General features: G+C 38.5%; 1 protein-coding gene across 1 annotated transcript; it reads left to right on the top strand.

The window, feature by feature from the left end:
* The first annotated feature begins 2,551 nt into the window (after window positions 1–2,551).
* Window positions 2,552–8,371, top strand: fam219ab (family with sequence similarity 219 member Ab). The gene is made up of 6 exons (XM_044015572.1): window positions 2,552–2,907; window positions 4,219–4,318; window positions 5,919–6,024; window positions 6,314–6,394; window positions 6,500–6,554; window positions 7,975–8,371. Exons 1-6 carry the CDS (start codon window positions 2,827–2,829, stop codon window positions 8,131–8,133), a joined length of 582 nt encoding a protein of 193 aa, XP_043871507.1. The 5' UTR covers window positions 2,552–2,826; the 3' UTR covers window positions 8,134–8,371.
* The last annotated feature ends 4,679 nt before the right edge of the window (window positions 8,372–13,050 follow it).

Consider the following 13,050-nt stretch of genomic DNA (forward strand, 5'->3'; position numbering starts at 1 on the left):
ACTACACCGTCTTGAAGCGCCAAAAGATGTTTTAATATTTTCTGTGATTTTCAAATCACAGGAGGGAAAATTTGTATTAATTGTTCAGCACTAATGATGCGTCTCCTTTCATCTGTCAAGCAAAACTATCAGACCTGACTGAGGGAGTGTTTGTGTGTATACAGCTGTAGTGCCGCAGCGGGCAGGTACACAGAGAATTTAATACCTTTTTGAATTTTTGAGCAGAAGGATTCTCTTTTATGACTTTTTTTTGTGGCTGTGTTTTCATATGTTCTTATTCTGACCTGTTTGCTGTCACCACTTCCTGTGTGCAGCAGAGGAATGTCACCAGACACGAGGCGATCTGAACACACAGTCAGCATCATTGTGTTGCTCTGTTTTCATTCAAAAATGACAAATTACATCTTTGATTACATATAAAATGCTAATTCTCTGGCTAGAAAATCTCAAAACATTTGTATTTTAATGCGATTACACGCTAATACAAACACACTTAAGCGTCCTATCGTCAATATCTGCCAATTGCCGCTTCCAAATATTCCACACGGGACGTTTTAAGTGACAAATTTACTAATAATAACTGGAGCTGTGCTCAGTTCACAGGCACTTTCACAGGCTATTCTTATTCTCCTGTATTTGTGCTACTCCTCTTATCAAGAACGAGACACCAAATTGTGAGTGTGTTTTGGTTCTCAGGAGACCACACAAAGTAAGAACAAAGTATGTTTACCTTTGGCGCTCGGCTCGGCACAAATCTAGCATATATTGTACAAGAATGCACCGGAGCCTCGTCATTCATCAGCGCAGCACTAACAACGCGCCGGCTACAAGCGGCTTAATGGCTCAATTATTTTAGCGAAATGGCCTCCACATGCTTTTAAAGTGAGACTCCAAGACGTTTAGCTGTACCAGAACCAATGTTCCGTAAGCAAAACAATCACGCGTACACGTGTGGACATGAGAGTGCGACGTGAATCAAAATAAACTGTGTCGTAAAACAGTAAGACCGTAAACACGAGGACGTGGTTGATTATTCATCAGCACAATTTACAGTGAATTGAACCTTCGCCTTTGTTTTCAATTCTGCTTTGAATAAAAAACACAACTGTTTAAGTTAAGGGATGAATATTGGTGATAGTTAAGGTAGTGCAGCTTTTTTTAAGTGAAAAAAAAAAAAGGTCTTTGTAGCTCTGCTTTTTTATTTATGATGAAACAGTGACCTCTGCTGGAGGAAGAACAACACTGCCATTACCATGGAGTCAACTGAGGCTCCAGATTCTTTGCTTCATTCTTTGGTTAGTTTGTTTGTAAGAAAAACAATTTAAAAAGTCAAGAACAGGATTTAATTAAATGTTTAATGGATGTCTGATATGACAATATATGCAATTTAACAGTTTTACGAACTTGTGACAGAGTCATAAAATGTTTTATTCATCATAATCATTTATTATGTTATGCTTGTTTTTGGTTTGTTGTTGTTTTTTGATTTAAGGAAAGGGATCACACATATTGATTATATTAAAATTAAAATGTAAATATGGCTCTTTTTTTTTTATTATACCTGGCATGTAAATATGCCAGGTTTTAGCCTGAGGCTGATTTCCACCTGTGCTCCCCTGACAAATTAATGTTACATGAGATCAAAACGAAAATACTAAGATAATAAAGTGCCAGTAGAAGACAGGTCAATTATTGTTCAGGTTCCTGCTATAGAAAATATGAAGTGCATAATTCCTCATTTGCATAAAGCTCCATTCAAATACTGCACATAACCGTCTTACACATCAAGTTAAGTTAATTATATCAGAGAGCCAGGTGTCGCTCTCGAAAAGCTCCATCTCCAATTGTGACACTTATGACATCGTATTTTATTGATTTTTGTTTAGTTTATTCTACTTTAGTCACATCACTTGGGGATCAGGTGGTACTGAATTGTGTGGCATTATTACAAATAAGTTCATCATGGATTCATCTGTCAGTCGTCGTTCAGGCCAAAAAAATGCCAAAAAACATCGCTGTGACAACTTGTTTTGTCAGTAAACTATTATTTAATTGTTAAATGGAGTAAAAAAAAAACAAGACAATATTTACATTTAAGAACATTAAAAAACTCCCAAATGATGAAATTGATTATTAAAATAGTTGGTGATTAATTTACTAATCTATTAATAATCAAAGTAATATGTTAAGTACCTGTGAAGTAATGATTAGTTAACATTACCTAATGACCTAATGATTCACTTATTATTATTTAATAATAAACTAGTTAACCAGTACTTAGATATTGACGAATGACCTAATGATTCACTACTCTTACCTAATGGTTACTTGATGATTAGTTAACCTTTTTTTAAGTGTTACCATAATCGATTAAATCGATTAATTAATTATTTCAGTTCTTAATTTTATTTTATGTCACTTTTCTTCAGTTATATTTATCATATTATCTTGTTGTTGTTGTTCTAAATGCCCCCTCACTGTCGAGGTTTTTGGGAAATCCCAGCCGGAAGTGGGTGGTGGAGTCACCGTCATCGAACCAGTCACACCACCACCCTCTTCATCCTCATCCTCATCTTCACCATCTTCACCATCACCATCTTCATCAGCAGCAGAAGAGGAAGAGGAGCCGTCGACAGACTCTGACTCACCGCTGGGATGAAGCTCTTCACCGGAGAAGAACCGCAGCACACATCTTCACAAATCTGAGACGGAAAACCAGACTGAGAGGCGGCCGTAATCCGATTATTTCTGCGCGAGAGAGGGAGAGCGAGACAGTGAGAGTAGGAGAGAGAGAGAGCGAGCGAGCGTGAGCGTGTTGTCGCCACCATGATGGAGGAAATGGACAGATTTCAGGTCCCCAGTGCGGTGCAGGAGGAGGCGGAGATGCAAGCGGAGATGCAGCCGCTGGTGAGTCTGGATTATATCATCCACGGATGATTTCTTTTCCTCATTTTAATCTCGTTTAAATCAGAGGCAGACATGAATGTTGTTGTTGTTGTTGCTGCAGACAAACAAATCCATCACCTGCTGCCAAGTCTCTAATAGGACTGAACCAACATTCGAGACAAAAGAAAGGATTAGAGATTACAGATTAGATTAGAGAGTGTGTATGTTTGTGTAATGTAAGCAGCAGCAGCAGCGTGTCCGGTGTGCTGCGTAGTGACTGTGAGCATCATCACCATCATCATCCTCCTCCTCCGTCATGTCTTGAGCCTCCACGTCCTCAGCATCCACTGACACGCGCGTCTTTCACCGTGATCACTGCTCTGCTGTTGTTTTAATCCCTTGGATTAAACCATTTAAAGGATTTAAAATAAAGACAGTGTATGTGATTTGGCCTGTAGTGAGGCCCTGGGTGACTGCAGAGGCTGTAGAGCGCCCTCTGCTGGCTGCTCACAGCTATAAACACACTGAACCCAGTCTGACCTGCTGTCTCTTCACCACAGTTGTACACGTTACAAAGTACAAATACTTCTGTTACTGTAATTAAGTACATAATTATATGAATTACTTTGTTATTTATATTTCTAGCAACTTCTACTCCACTACATTTCCTCTCAGTATCTTTGTTACCCGTTACTACCGAATTAAATCACAAGAAGAAGAGTTTAGCAGAGCCAGGAATTGAACCCACAACCTTCCAGTTTTAAAAGACAACTTGCACTACCACTGACCCACCATGGCTGTGCCAATCCCATCCCATTGAACAATTCAATTTTATAGAAATAGCAACAGAGCTTGTTCAGCGATTTTCATTTTTTTGACACTAAAATGTCAAAATAGAATTTTAGATGAATTTTAGATTATTTTTTATTATTTTATTTCTACAGATCTGCACAAATGTCACACAGTCATCAGTTTAAAATGACCGTTACCCTCTGATATCGCAGTCACATTTCCTGTCAAGCGGTATCACATGTTGTGACAATGACGTGCACAAGAGAGACTTTAACTGAAGTCAAAGTAAATGAAAGAAACCTAAACTAAAATAAAAACATTAGAACATTGTGTTTTCTGTCTGGACATGATCAGAAACAAGCTTCCGTCTCTTTCTGCCCTGTTTATCCACATCGTCTGGACACACTGTACGTGCATTAATTATTCATCGATGCCTCAGTAATCATGTGCTTTTCTGCTCGTCTTTCTGTCTGCGTCTCTTCTTCTTCTGTCTCGTCTGCGTCTCTTCTTCTTCTTCTTCCGTCTCGTCTGCGTCTCCAGGACCCGGCCTCGTCCACGGCCTCAGAGGGAGACTCAGACACCAGAGAGGGAGAACCGGTCACTATAAACTACAAGCCGTCACCGCTGCAGATGAAAATAGGTCAGTGAGGGGAATAATTACAGTGTTTGTGTGTCTGGACTGTCCTCGTCACATGTTCTATACGTTATAAACCCAGTCTGCATATTTAGCAACCCTTCATTTATGTATCTGAGCTTTATTTTTGCTTTTACTGAAACACAATTATCAGGATGTTTCACAGTAAATGTCCCCGCTGTGGGACAAATAAAGGACTATCTTATCCTATCTTATCTTATAATTGATATTACATATGAATAATTGCACATCCTGGGCCACAGATGTATGGAGAGGTTAATCCATTCATCTTCAACCACTTTATTCTCCACATGAGGATAAGATAAATAAATACATCATAAATAATAGACAATATAAACATGGCAAGTTATTCTTTTATTCTCTTATTATTATGACCAGCTGGGCTGAATGTGCTGAATTTTCTAATGTTGCCGTGTTTTGACTGACCCACTCAAACCCACTATGATTTCTTTGAGTCCACCTGACCCGAACATGACTAAGAGTCATAGTTATCATAACTTAAAACTCCTCCAACACTGTAACGATGTATCTGTTACCGTCACTTTAAAACCTGAAACATGTCACTTTAAATCTGTTAAATTGCACAACCAGTATTCACTTTATGTACAGTTCTTATTTCTTGTTTATATGCATATGTTTACACTTATTTTATGCATATATGTTATGTTAGTTTTTTTGTAATATTCTCATTCCTTGCATATATGCATATGTTTACACTTATTTTATGCATATATGTTATTTTAGTTTCTTTGTAATATTTATATTTTTCTTATGTATATTTATACTTTTCTACTTTATGCTGGTGTTTTTGAGTGGACAGCAAAGTAAGAATTTCATTGTACAGGGAAACGTGTTTCTTTACTGTGCATATGACAATAAACACTTTGAATCTTGAATCTTGAATCTTAAAATCCATAACTGCACCTGCTCCGCTTTGTCTTAAAACTGTGTCTTTACTTCGATGTAAAAACTCACAGAAAAGCTCTGACTAGACGAGAAAAATAAGTGGAGAAGAAGAACAAACGGTGCAGTACCAGTGACGGATACAGGGGGCGACAGAGAGCAGGACTGTAGCTAAACCCGCTCTGTGTGTATGTGCAGTATTGTACGTCGTTAAAACTGCGTAAAAAAACCGAATGGTGACATTTCCACTTCTTTATGCGTTTGTTAATCAAGTGATTTGATGCTAGTGTTCAGATTAATATTCTGTACAAACACGAAAGAACAGCGATGAAACGTTTTTAGCCGTTTGATAATCTCGTTAGAGAAAAATGGAATGATCGTCGTCCTCAAAGTGAAAATTGATTTTCAGTAAATAAACCCTCCTCTCCTCCCTGATCATCACACTTCCTGTGGAGTGTTTTATTAAATTACACCCGAGGCTCCTTTCTGTAAATCTCACCACCTAATCTCCCCCCCAGAGTTTTACAGTGAACAGAGAGTAGAGATTAAATGTCTCTGGGAAATGACTTCATTTCACTTTACCATATTATAACAGTTATTTATGGATCTTATTGGGAGTAAAACTGTGTTTCCGTGACATGTGACATCTTCAAGCGGTTTGTGTTTTCTTCATCTCGTGCAGAGAAACAGAGAGAACTTGCCAGAAAAGGCTCGTTGAAGAACAACAACACAGTCGGAAGTCCCGTGAACCAGCAGCCCAAGAAGAACAACGTCATGGCCAGGACACGGTGACAGCAGGAGATTTCATTCAATAATATTCTAATGCTTTGTTTTTACACTGTTGGAGAAAAGAAGGACGTATATGAACTATAATGGGAAGAACTCTTTGACAATTCTGTTATTCAACCACTCTGAATGTTGAAAATACCTGAACAACATCATGAAAACGTTCATATTTAAAGCCACAAAAGCTCGACAACTAAACATAAACAGTTTTATAGTGTTTTCAAAATCAATAGAGATATTTTTTGTGCAGTGTTTGTGTATTTTTACGTTTGTTCTGCTTCCTCTTCACAGGTTGGTTGTGCCCAATAAAGGCTATTCGTCTTTAGATCAGAGTCCAGATGAGAAGCCTTTGGTGGCCTTAGACACAGACAGGTAAACACACACACACACACACACATACACACACGACGTCAACAATGTCACTGTTTCCTTTTTTCAAAGCTAATCCTTCACTAACTCTGGTTTATTTCTCCGCAGCGACGATGACTTTGACATGTCGAGATACTCGTCGTCGGGTTATTCCTCCGCTGAGGTGAGTGCTTTGACAGTTTCTCTCCTCTCACGTCACCTCACGCTCACTTCATCTGTCTCCATGATTGTCAGCGCCTGTCTCATCCTCATCCGTGTTCTTTCATCACACTTGAGCTCTCTCTCTCTCTCTCTGCTGTAAGGATGATTACAGCTATGACTGGGTTCAGTAAAAAGTTACTTTCCAATTCATATCAATATTTATTTGTACTGAGATCCAATATCGATTCATTAAAAATCCCCAGATTAATGTTTAAGAGCTAACAGCTGCCATCTGTGGTGTAGAGCCAGAAATAGTATTGTTCGCTCAGGAGGACAATTTTGTTTGTTTGTTTGTGTCCTTACTTATTACCTCAGAGAAGTATAAGACAGTGGTCTCAAACTCATATTACTTGGTGGCCACTGAGTGTAGTTTGTTCAGGAGGGAAATCAAAAAAGTCAATGTCTTTGGGAGAAAGACATTGAAATAACAATATTTATGATGATTTTTGGGACAATAAATAGTTCATAAATCAAACATTTATGATGCAAAATGAATCCATTCATGATTAAAGTCATGCAAAAATAACCAATAACTAAATGGCTGTTGAATTTACGGAAGATGGTAAAAAAATGGTAGGTGGTGAAGTGAAGAGGGCCCAGGACTGAGCCTTGGGGTACACCTGACGTGACGTGAGATATCAAATCAAAATTGAATGACACTTTTAGGCGTTGTGTTTGTCTTTCCCGCTCTCTACGTCAGCTCTCTGTCCCCGACAAAGGTTTTTGTTTTCTCATCGACGAGTGTTCAGACGTTAATGCTCAGTAAGTGTAACTGGAAACCGTCGAGCTGAAGGGAACTGTGCTTGTTGTGCACAGTGTTTCTACAGCTTCTACAATCTCAGCCTACATTTACACGTTCTGCCGACACTGAGAGCTGTGACGTGTGTGTCGTGAAGTAGAATGTTGTCCTTCTCTTCTGTGGCACTGACCTGAAAACCAGAGGGTTCCACACGTCACGTTCATCCTGATGTAGGTTAATGTACCATGGAAATATTATCTGAAGGTTGAAATCCTGCATTAATGCGTCTGACTGTACAGATGTCAGTAAATGTGTTTGAGAGAAGCTGAGTGAGTCAAACTCCCTCTAACTGTAACAGGAAATGAGATTTCCACCGTTGCAGTAAAGGATCAGTGACGTTGGTGACGAATGTGGTCACGAGTGAATGAATCAACGTCAGCTCATGAGCTGGGGATGCGGTCTCTAATCCAGATTTTGTTCATGCTCACTAAACCACCTCTGAATTATTCATTTTACTTCTTGTGATCAGATCTGAGGACACATTCAGGACAAATTGATTGAGAGCATCCAGGATGTGACGGAATGATTTTGAGTTCTTCTCCCTCAAACTCCTCTCTCCTCTCTCCTCACTCGTCTTCCGCAGCAAATCAACCAGGACCTGAACATCCAGCTGCTGAAAGACGGTTACCGCCTCGACGAGATCCCCGACGACGAAGACCTGGATCTGATTCCTCCCAAATCCGTCAACCCCACCTGCATGTGCTGCCAGGCCACCTCCTCCACCACCTGTCAAATACAGTAACCCCGCCTCCTTCCCCTTTGACCTCCTGACCCTTACCCGATAACACACACACACACAACATAACCCCTCCCCCTCCTCCCTGTTCTCCATCTGCTGTGAGTTTACTGTCGCCGTGGTGACAGTGAAGCGTTAGTAGAATATTGTAATGACAGTAAAGTGCTATGACGATGACGACAATGATGAGTAATAATTATATATGAATATATAATAATTAATATATAGAAGCTTTGATTTTAAAATATCTAGGAGAAGGAAAGTGAGAGAAAATAATGATAAATATGTATTTAAAATACGGTGGTTTCCTCCTGTGGTAGGACGTGCACTAAACTGTGAGCGCCTTCTCCTGGTGAACGCGGCCAAATTTAAAAACACAGAGAGTCGACGTGATGCTGTGAAGTGATTTTAACGAGCCCTGACGGAGAAGAGACATTATCATAATAACTTTTAATGGGAGAAAAAAAAGTTCTGCTCACCTCGTTTTCTAGTTTGTTTAGCTTTTTTTTTTTTAAAGATTCTATTTAATTGAAACGCTTACTTTTGTAAAGCTGCGGGATCAGTGTGATGAGCGTATGTGACGGACGGAGGACGTTTGATACTGTATTCACTGTACTGTTCACGGTGGTTATGTAGCACAGGCCAGTTCATTTACACTCAAACGCACCAACTTCTTTGCCCCGGTCGCTTAAATTGTGTCGTTTAGGGATAAATCGGTGATTCTCAGACCGGGCGGAGCCACATTTATACCTTTAATCATCAACAATCCTGACTTTTTTTTTTTTACCACCACAAGTTTATTTGACCAAAATAATACAAAATTATACACAAACACGGCTGCTCTCTGACTCTCCAGTGAGCGCGACGTCACTATAACACTTTAAAAAGGTCAGATTGTTGGAAGAGTACGAGGTTTCTATGGAAACAAGTTGCTGCAACACTGGGGAAAATCTCATTTGAATCAGTGTGACATAATAAAGCGAAAACGATGGTTTTTCATCTTTTAAAAACATATTTTGCTGTTATTAAGACATGAAATCTTCTCATGTTGTGACAAGACATTACAGATTATCTAATTATAATTTTAAATACTTAAACACCTAGTGATTGAGGTCATATGTTAAAGGAAAAATCCAGAGTTACAGACATTCTAGGTCTATTAATGAGTTCATATTTTGTGTTTGTATCACAACCACGTCAATCGGTTTTGCTTTTTTTTCACCGGAAGCATAAAAGATTGTGTCTATTTTTAAAACCCCCGTAAGGTTCAAAACAATTTTTCAGTCGTGTGGTCGTGAGGACAGAGTTCCTACACACAAACCAAAGTGTCCACAACGCTGCACGTGTACAGACAGATTCTATAGAAGACTGTTTATGAAGCCACTACTTTACCTGCTGTCGTCTTCCTGTGACGCCGTCTTCAAAGTCTGCAGAATGCAGAATGCATCACCTGCTGCAGTAGAGTCATCTCCAAACAGACTGTGCTCTCTTTCAATTTTATTTAATTTTATAGCACTATTCATACACAGGGAAACTCAAAGTGCTTTACAAGGGCACAGAAATACATTAAGAATTGATCATTGAGATGAATATTTGAGAATTTAAGAGAAAACCTCAGTTAACAATGTTTGTTTTCAGGACTGATTTAAATCAGGTGTTCAGGTGGACTCTGGCAGCAGAATTGTGGACCAGCAGCAGCTGCCTGAAGCCTATATTGGAATATGGAGTCCCCTGAGAGACTGTTTGCACAGGAAGACAACGTTGGGTAAAGTAGTGTCTTCATAAACAGGCTTCTATAGAATCTGTCCGTACACGTGCAGAGTTGTGGACACTTTGGTTTGTCTGTAGGAACTCTCGCCTCACTACCACGCGAGTGATGAAATGTTGTGATTTGTCTTCACGCAATTCCGACGTCGTCACCCGATTGACGTGATTGTGACATAAGCACAAAATATGAACGCATTAATAGATCTGTAACTCTGGATTTGTCCCATACTGTGACACTTTTCATGTTATGGTGAGATCATTTCTAGTTTCTTGACATAATAAGGTTGTACTTTATAATAACGTTAAAATATCTTCATATACAGTGAAACTTTACTACACATTAAACTCACTATACTTTAAGTTGCATATATGTTACTGTATGATACTGATTCCTTTTTATTGTTATGGCCTGGCAGCAGTTCACCTGTGTATATTCCCATGAAGACAAAGAATTGTTTGGAGAGTGTAGAAATGTGTCACAAACCTGCTTTACACAAGCCACTTTTGGGTCACAAGCCACGTTTTGAGAAACACTGTGCATTCAGTGCTCTGTAAAAGTCTTGGGGCCATAATTAGATTTGTTATTTACACAAAGTTTCGATGAGCATACACAATTATTTCTCAATTCCGTTACTGAAAAACAACCATAAAATTCAGAAAATGACCAGAAAAGCAGCTTCTTCTGAATAAAGTGTCAAATATTTAGTCGCACTTGAACATTAGCAGGACTCAAGTTATTGTAAATGGAAAAAACACCTGGTTTACACCTGGTTTATTCATGACATACTTCAGCATTATATGAGTTTATCTCAGTGGAGGCTTATTGGAAAATACGAGCATCTTTCAGTCACATGTTTCCACTCAAAAATGCCAAAGATCGCAGAATTTGACCGACATAAAAACAAAGGATCTCATTGCACATGACTTTTTTTGCTGTACAATCACATGGAACTGCTTGCGTTGCATAGTTAAAAAAAAAAAAAAAGCCCATATCATCTCCTGCATCACAGCAACAACAACAACAACAGTGTCTTATCTGGAATGTACTGTGTTAAATAAAAGGGAAGATTGTCTAGTTATTGTTGTGCTGAGCGACACACGATTGTCGAGGTCAAAGGGCACGGAGAGGAGCTTCAGATAGGATTTTACAGCACTTTCTGTTTCTAACACGTTAACTCCTTCACTGTCTCTGTCCTCAGTCCTCGTTTACGCGCACAGTTACAACTGTGGACGATGACCTGTCATTGAAACACTGAGGAAGAGTCCATGTATTTGAATGAAATACTGTATGTCCTGACTTCGTTTGGAACAGCCCAAACTAAGTCTTATCCTTAACCTTAACTTAACCACAATTCAAATCTTAGTACCTAAACTTAACCAGCTCCTCAGAAATCAGGGTCCTGCCTCATGAGGCCCAGGTTTTGGTCTCCATGAGGACTACTGGTCCTGTTTATGCCAGGAAAGTATGGCATTAGATTTGTGTCAATATAATTAAGCAAAACTCTTTTTTAAGAAGCAAACAACCCTTTAGCAATTCCATGAAATAAAAATGACACAAATTGCAAACAAAATATCGATTTCATCATTCAAAAATATTGTATTTTATTTGTTTGAAAATACACTTTTTGTGTGCAATGATCGGAATGCAGTTTTCTCCGACTCTTTTGCGTGTTCTTTGCACTCCAAACTTTCTCTTTGCGCTCTCTGGGACTTTGTTTGTGATTCTGGCCATGGGCGGGGCTTAGGAAGCTGTCTGTTGATTGGCTACTGAGTTTTGGAGCAACAGTTCAATGGAACCAGAAGTAGTCACAGGCTTAGAGACGCTGTCCGTCTGGAAATCGCTCCCCCAAGTTTTCTCTGCCGACTTCGGAAAATGTACTTAAAGTGTAATTCAACGTTTGTCAGATTTTCTATGAACGAGTTCCAGACCGACAGCGACTCTAAGCCTGTGTCTACTTCCAGTCTATTGAGCTGTCGCTCTAGAACTCAGTAGCCAATCAGCAGGCAGCTACCTAAGCCCTGCCCATGTTCAGAATTAGAAATAAAAACCCAGGGAGCGGAAAGAAACACATTTGGAGTGCAAAGAAAACGCGAAATTCGATCATTGCAAACAAAAAAGTGTATCTTCAAGCACATAAAATGCAATAATTCTGAATGATTAAATCAATATTTTGTTTGCAATTTGTGTCATTTTGATTTTGTGGTGTTTTGTGTGTTTTTTCCTACTTAAAAAAGTGTTTTGCTTGATAAAATTGACACAAATCTAATTCCTCACACACATAAAAAAAATAACAAACTCCGCCTCCTCTTTTGTCTCTCTCCTGTTCTTTAAACTTGTTGTTTTGTTTTTTAAACTGTGAAATCAAAGATTCAGAGCACGACGACACTTCACCCTCTCTGTTCCTTTAATCAGTGATTTTACAATTAGAGTTTGCCTTAAAGTACAGAGACGTTCAAACAAAGATGTGTATTTATTTGAATCCTGATCGTTTTGTTTGTTTAAATATTGTTTGTATGTGTGTGTTTTTAACATGGTTGATTGTTTTTTTGTTTTATTTTTTAATTATTATGATTGTTTTCTTGTATTCTTACACTTCCATTACAGTATTTAACAATGTTTTGTGCGGTGTATGAAAACAAATAAAGGCAGAGCTAATAAAGCACCTCCTCCCTAATACTCTGGTGTTTTGTTACATCTTCATTGCGTCATATTATTACATTAATCATACGTTCATACGTGAGTGAACGGTATGGTGAGTCTGGTACATGATCTGCTTGTGATTTCACATTCACAGACATTGCGATTCCAATGTGATTTGTGATATAATTTTTACAAGACGAGCTTAATTTTCAGTGTCAGGATCTGTTTTATTGCCATGCATTTTTTAAAAAACATGAAATTCACTCAGGATATTTGGTTAAACTTTACAATAAAGTAACATCACAGTAATGACGTTGCTGTTGGGAAGCAATTTTATGGTTTAATTAACAATAAATGCAAAGCAACGTGCGTCTGTCTGTTTATCGCAAAACTTTGGGTATTGGATGTTTATTTACACAAATACATGTAATATGTAAATATAACTACACTATGACAGTTATTACTGCACTAATATGTAGTTATTACTGCACTCTTACATAGTTGTTACTAAACTC

Source organism: Solea senegalensis, unplaced genomic scaffold (genome assembly GCF_019176455.1).
Source record: "Solea senegalensis isolate Sse05_10M unplaced genomic scaffold, IFAPA_SoseM_1 scf7180000013684, whole genome shotgun sequence".
NCBI lineage: Eukaryota > Metazoa > Chordata > Actinopteri > Pleuronectiformes > Soleidae > Solea > Solea senegalensis.

Bases quoted from the DNA above. Each gene is read 5' to 3' on its own strand.
- fam219ab (XM_044015572.1), top strand. From the start codon at position 2,827: ATGATGGAGGAAATGGACAGATTTCAGGTCCCCAGTGCGGTGCAGGAG. The intron at 6,395-6,499 runs GTAAACACACAC...ATTTCTCCGCAG, and splicing joins GTGGCCTTAGACACAGACAG to CGACGATGACTTTGACATGT. The intron at 6,555-7,974 runs GTGAGTGCTTTG...CGTCTTCCGCAG, and splicing joins CGGGTTATTCCTCCGCTGAG to CAAATCAACCAGGACCTGAA.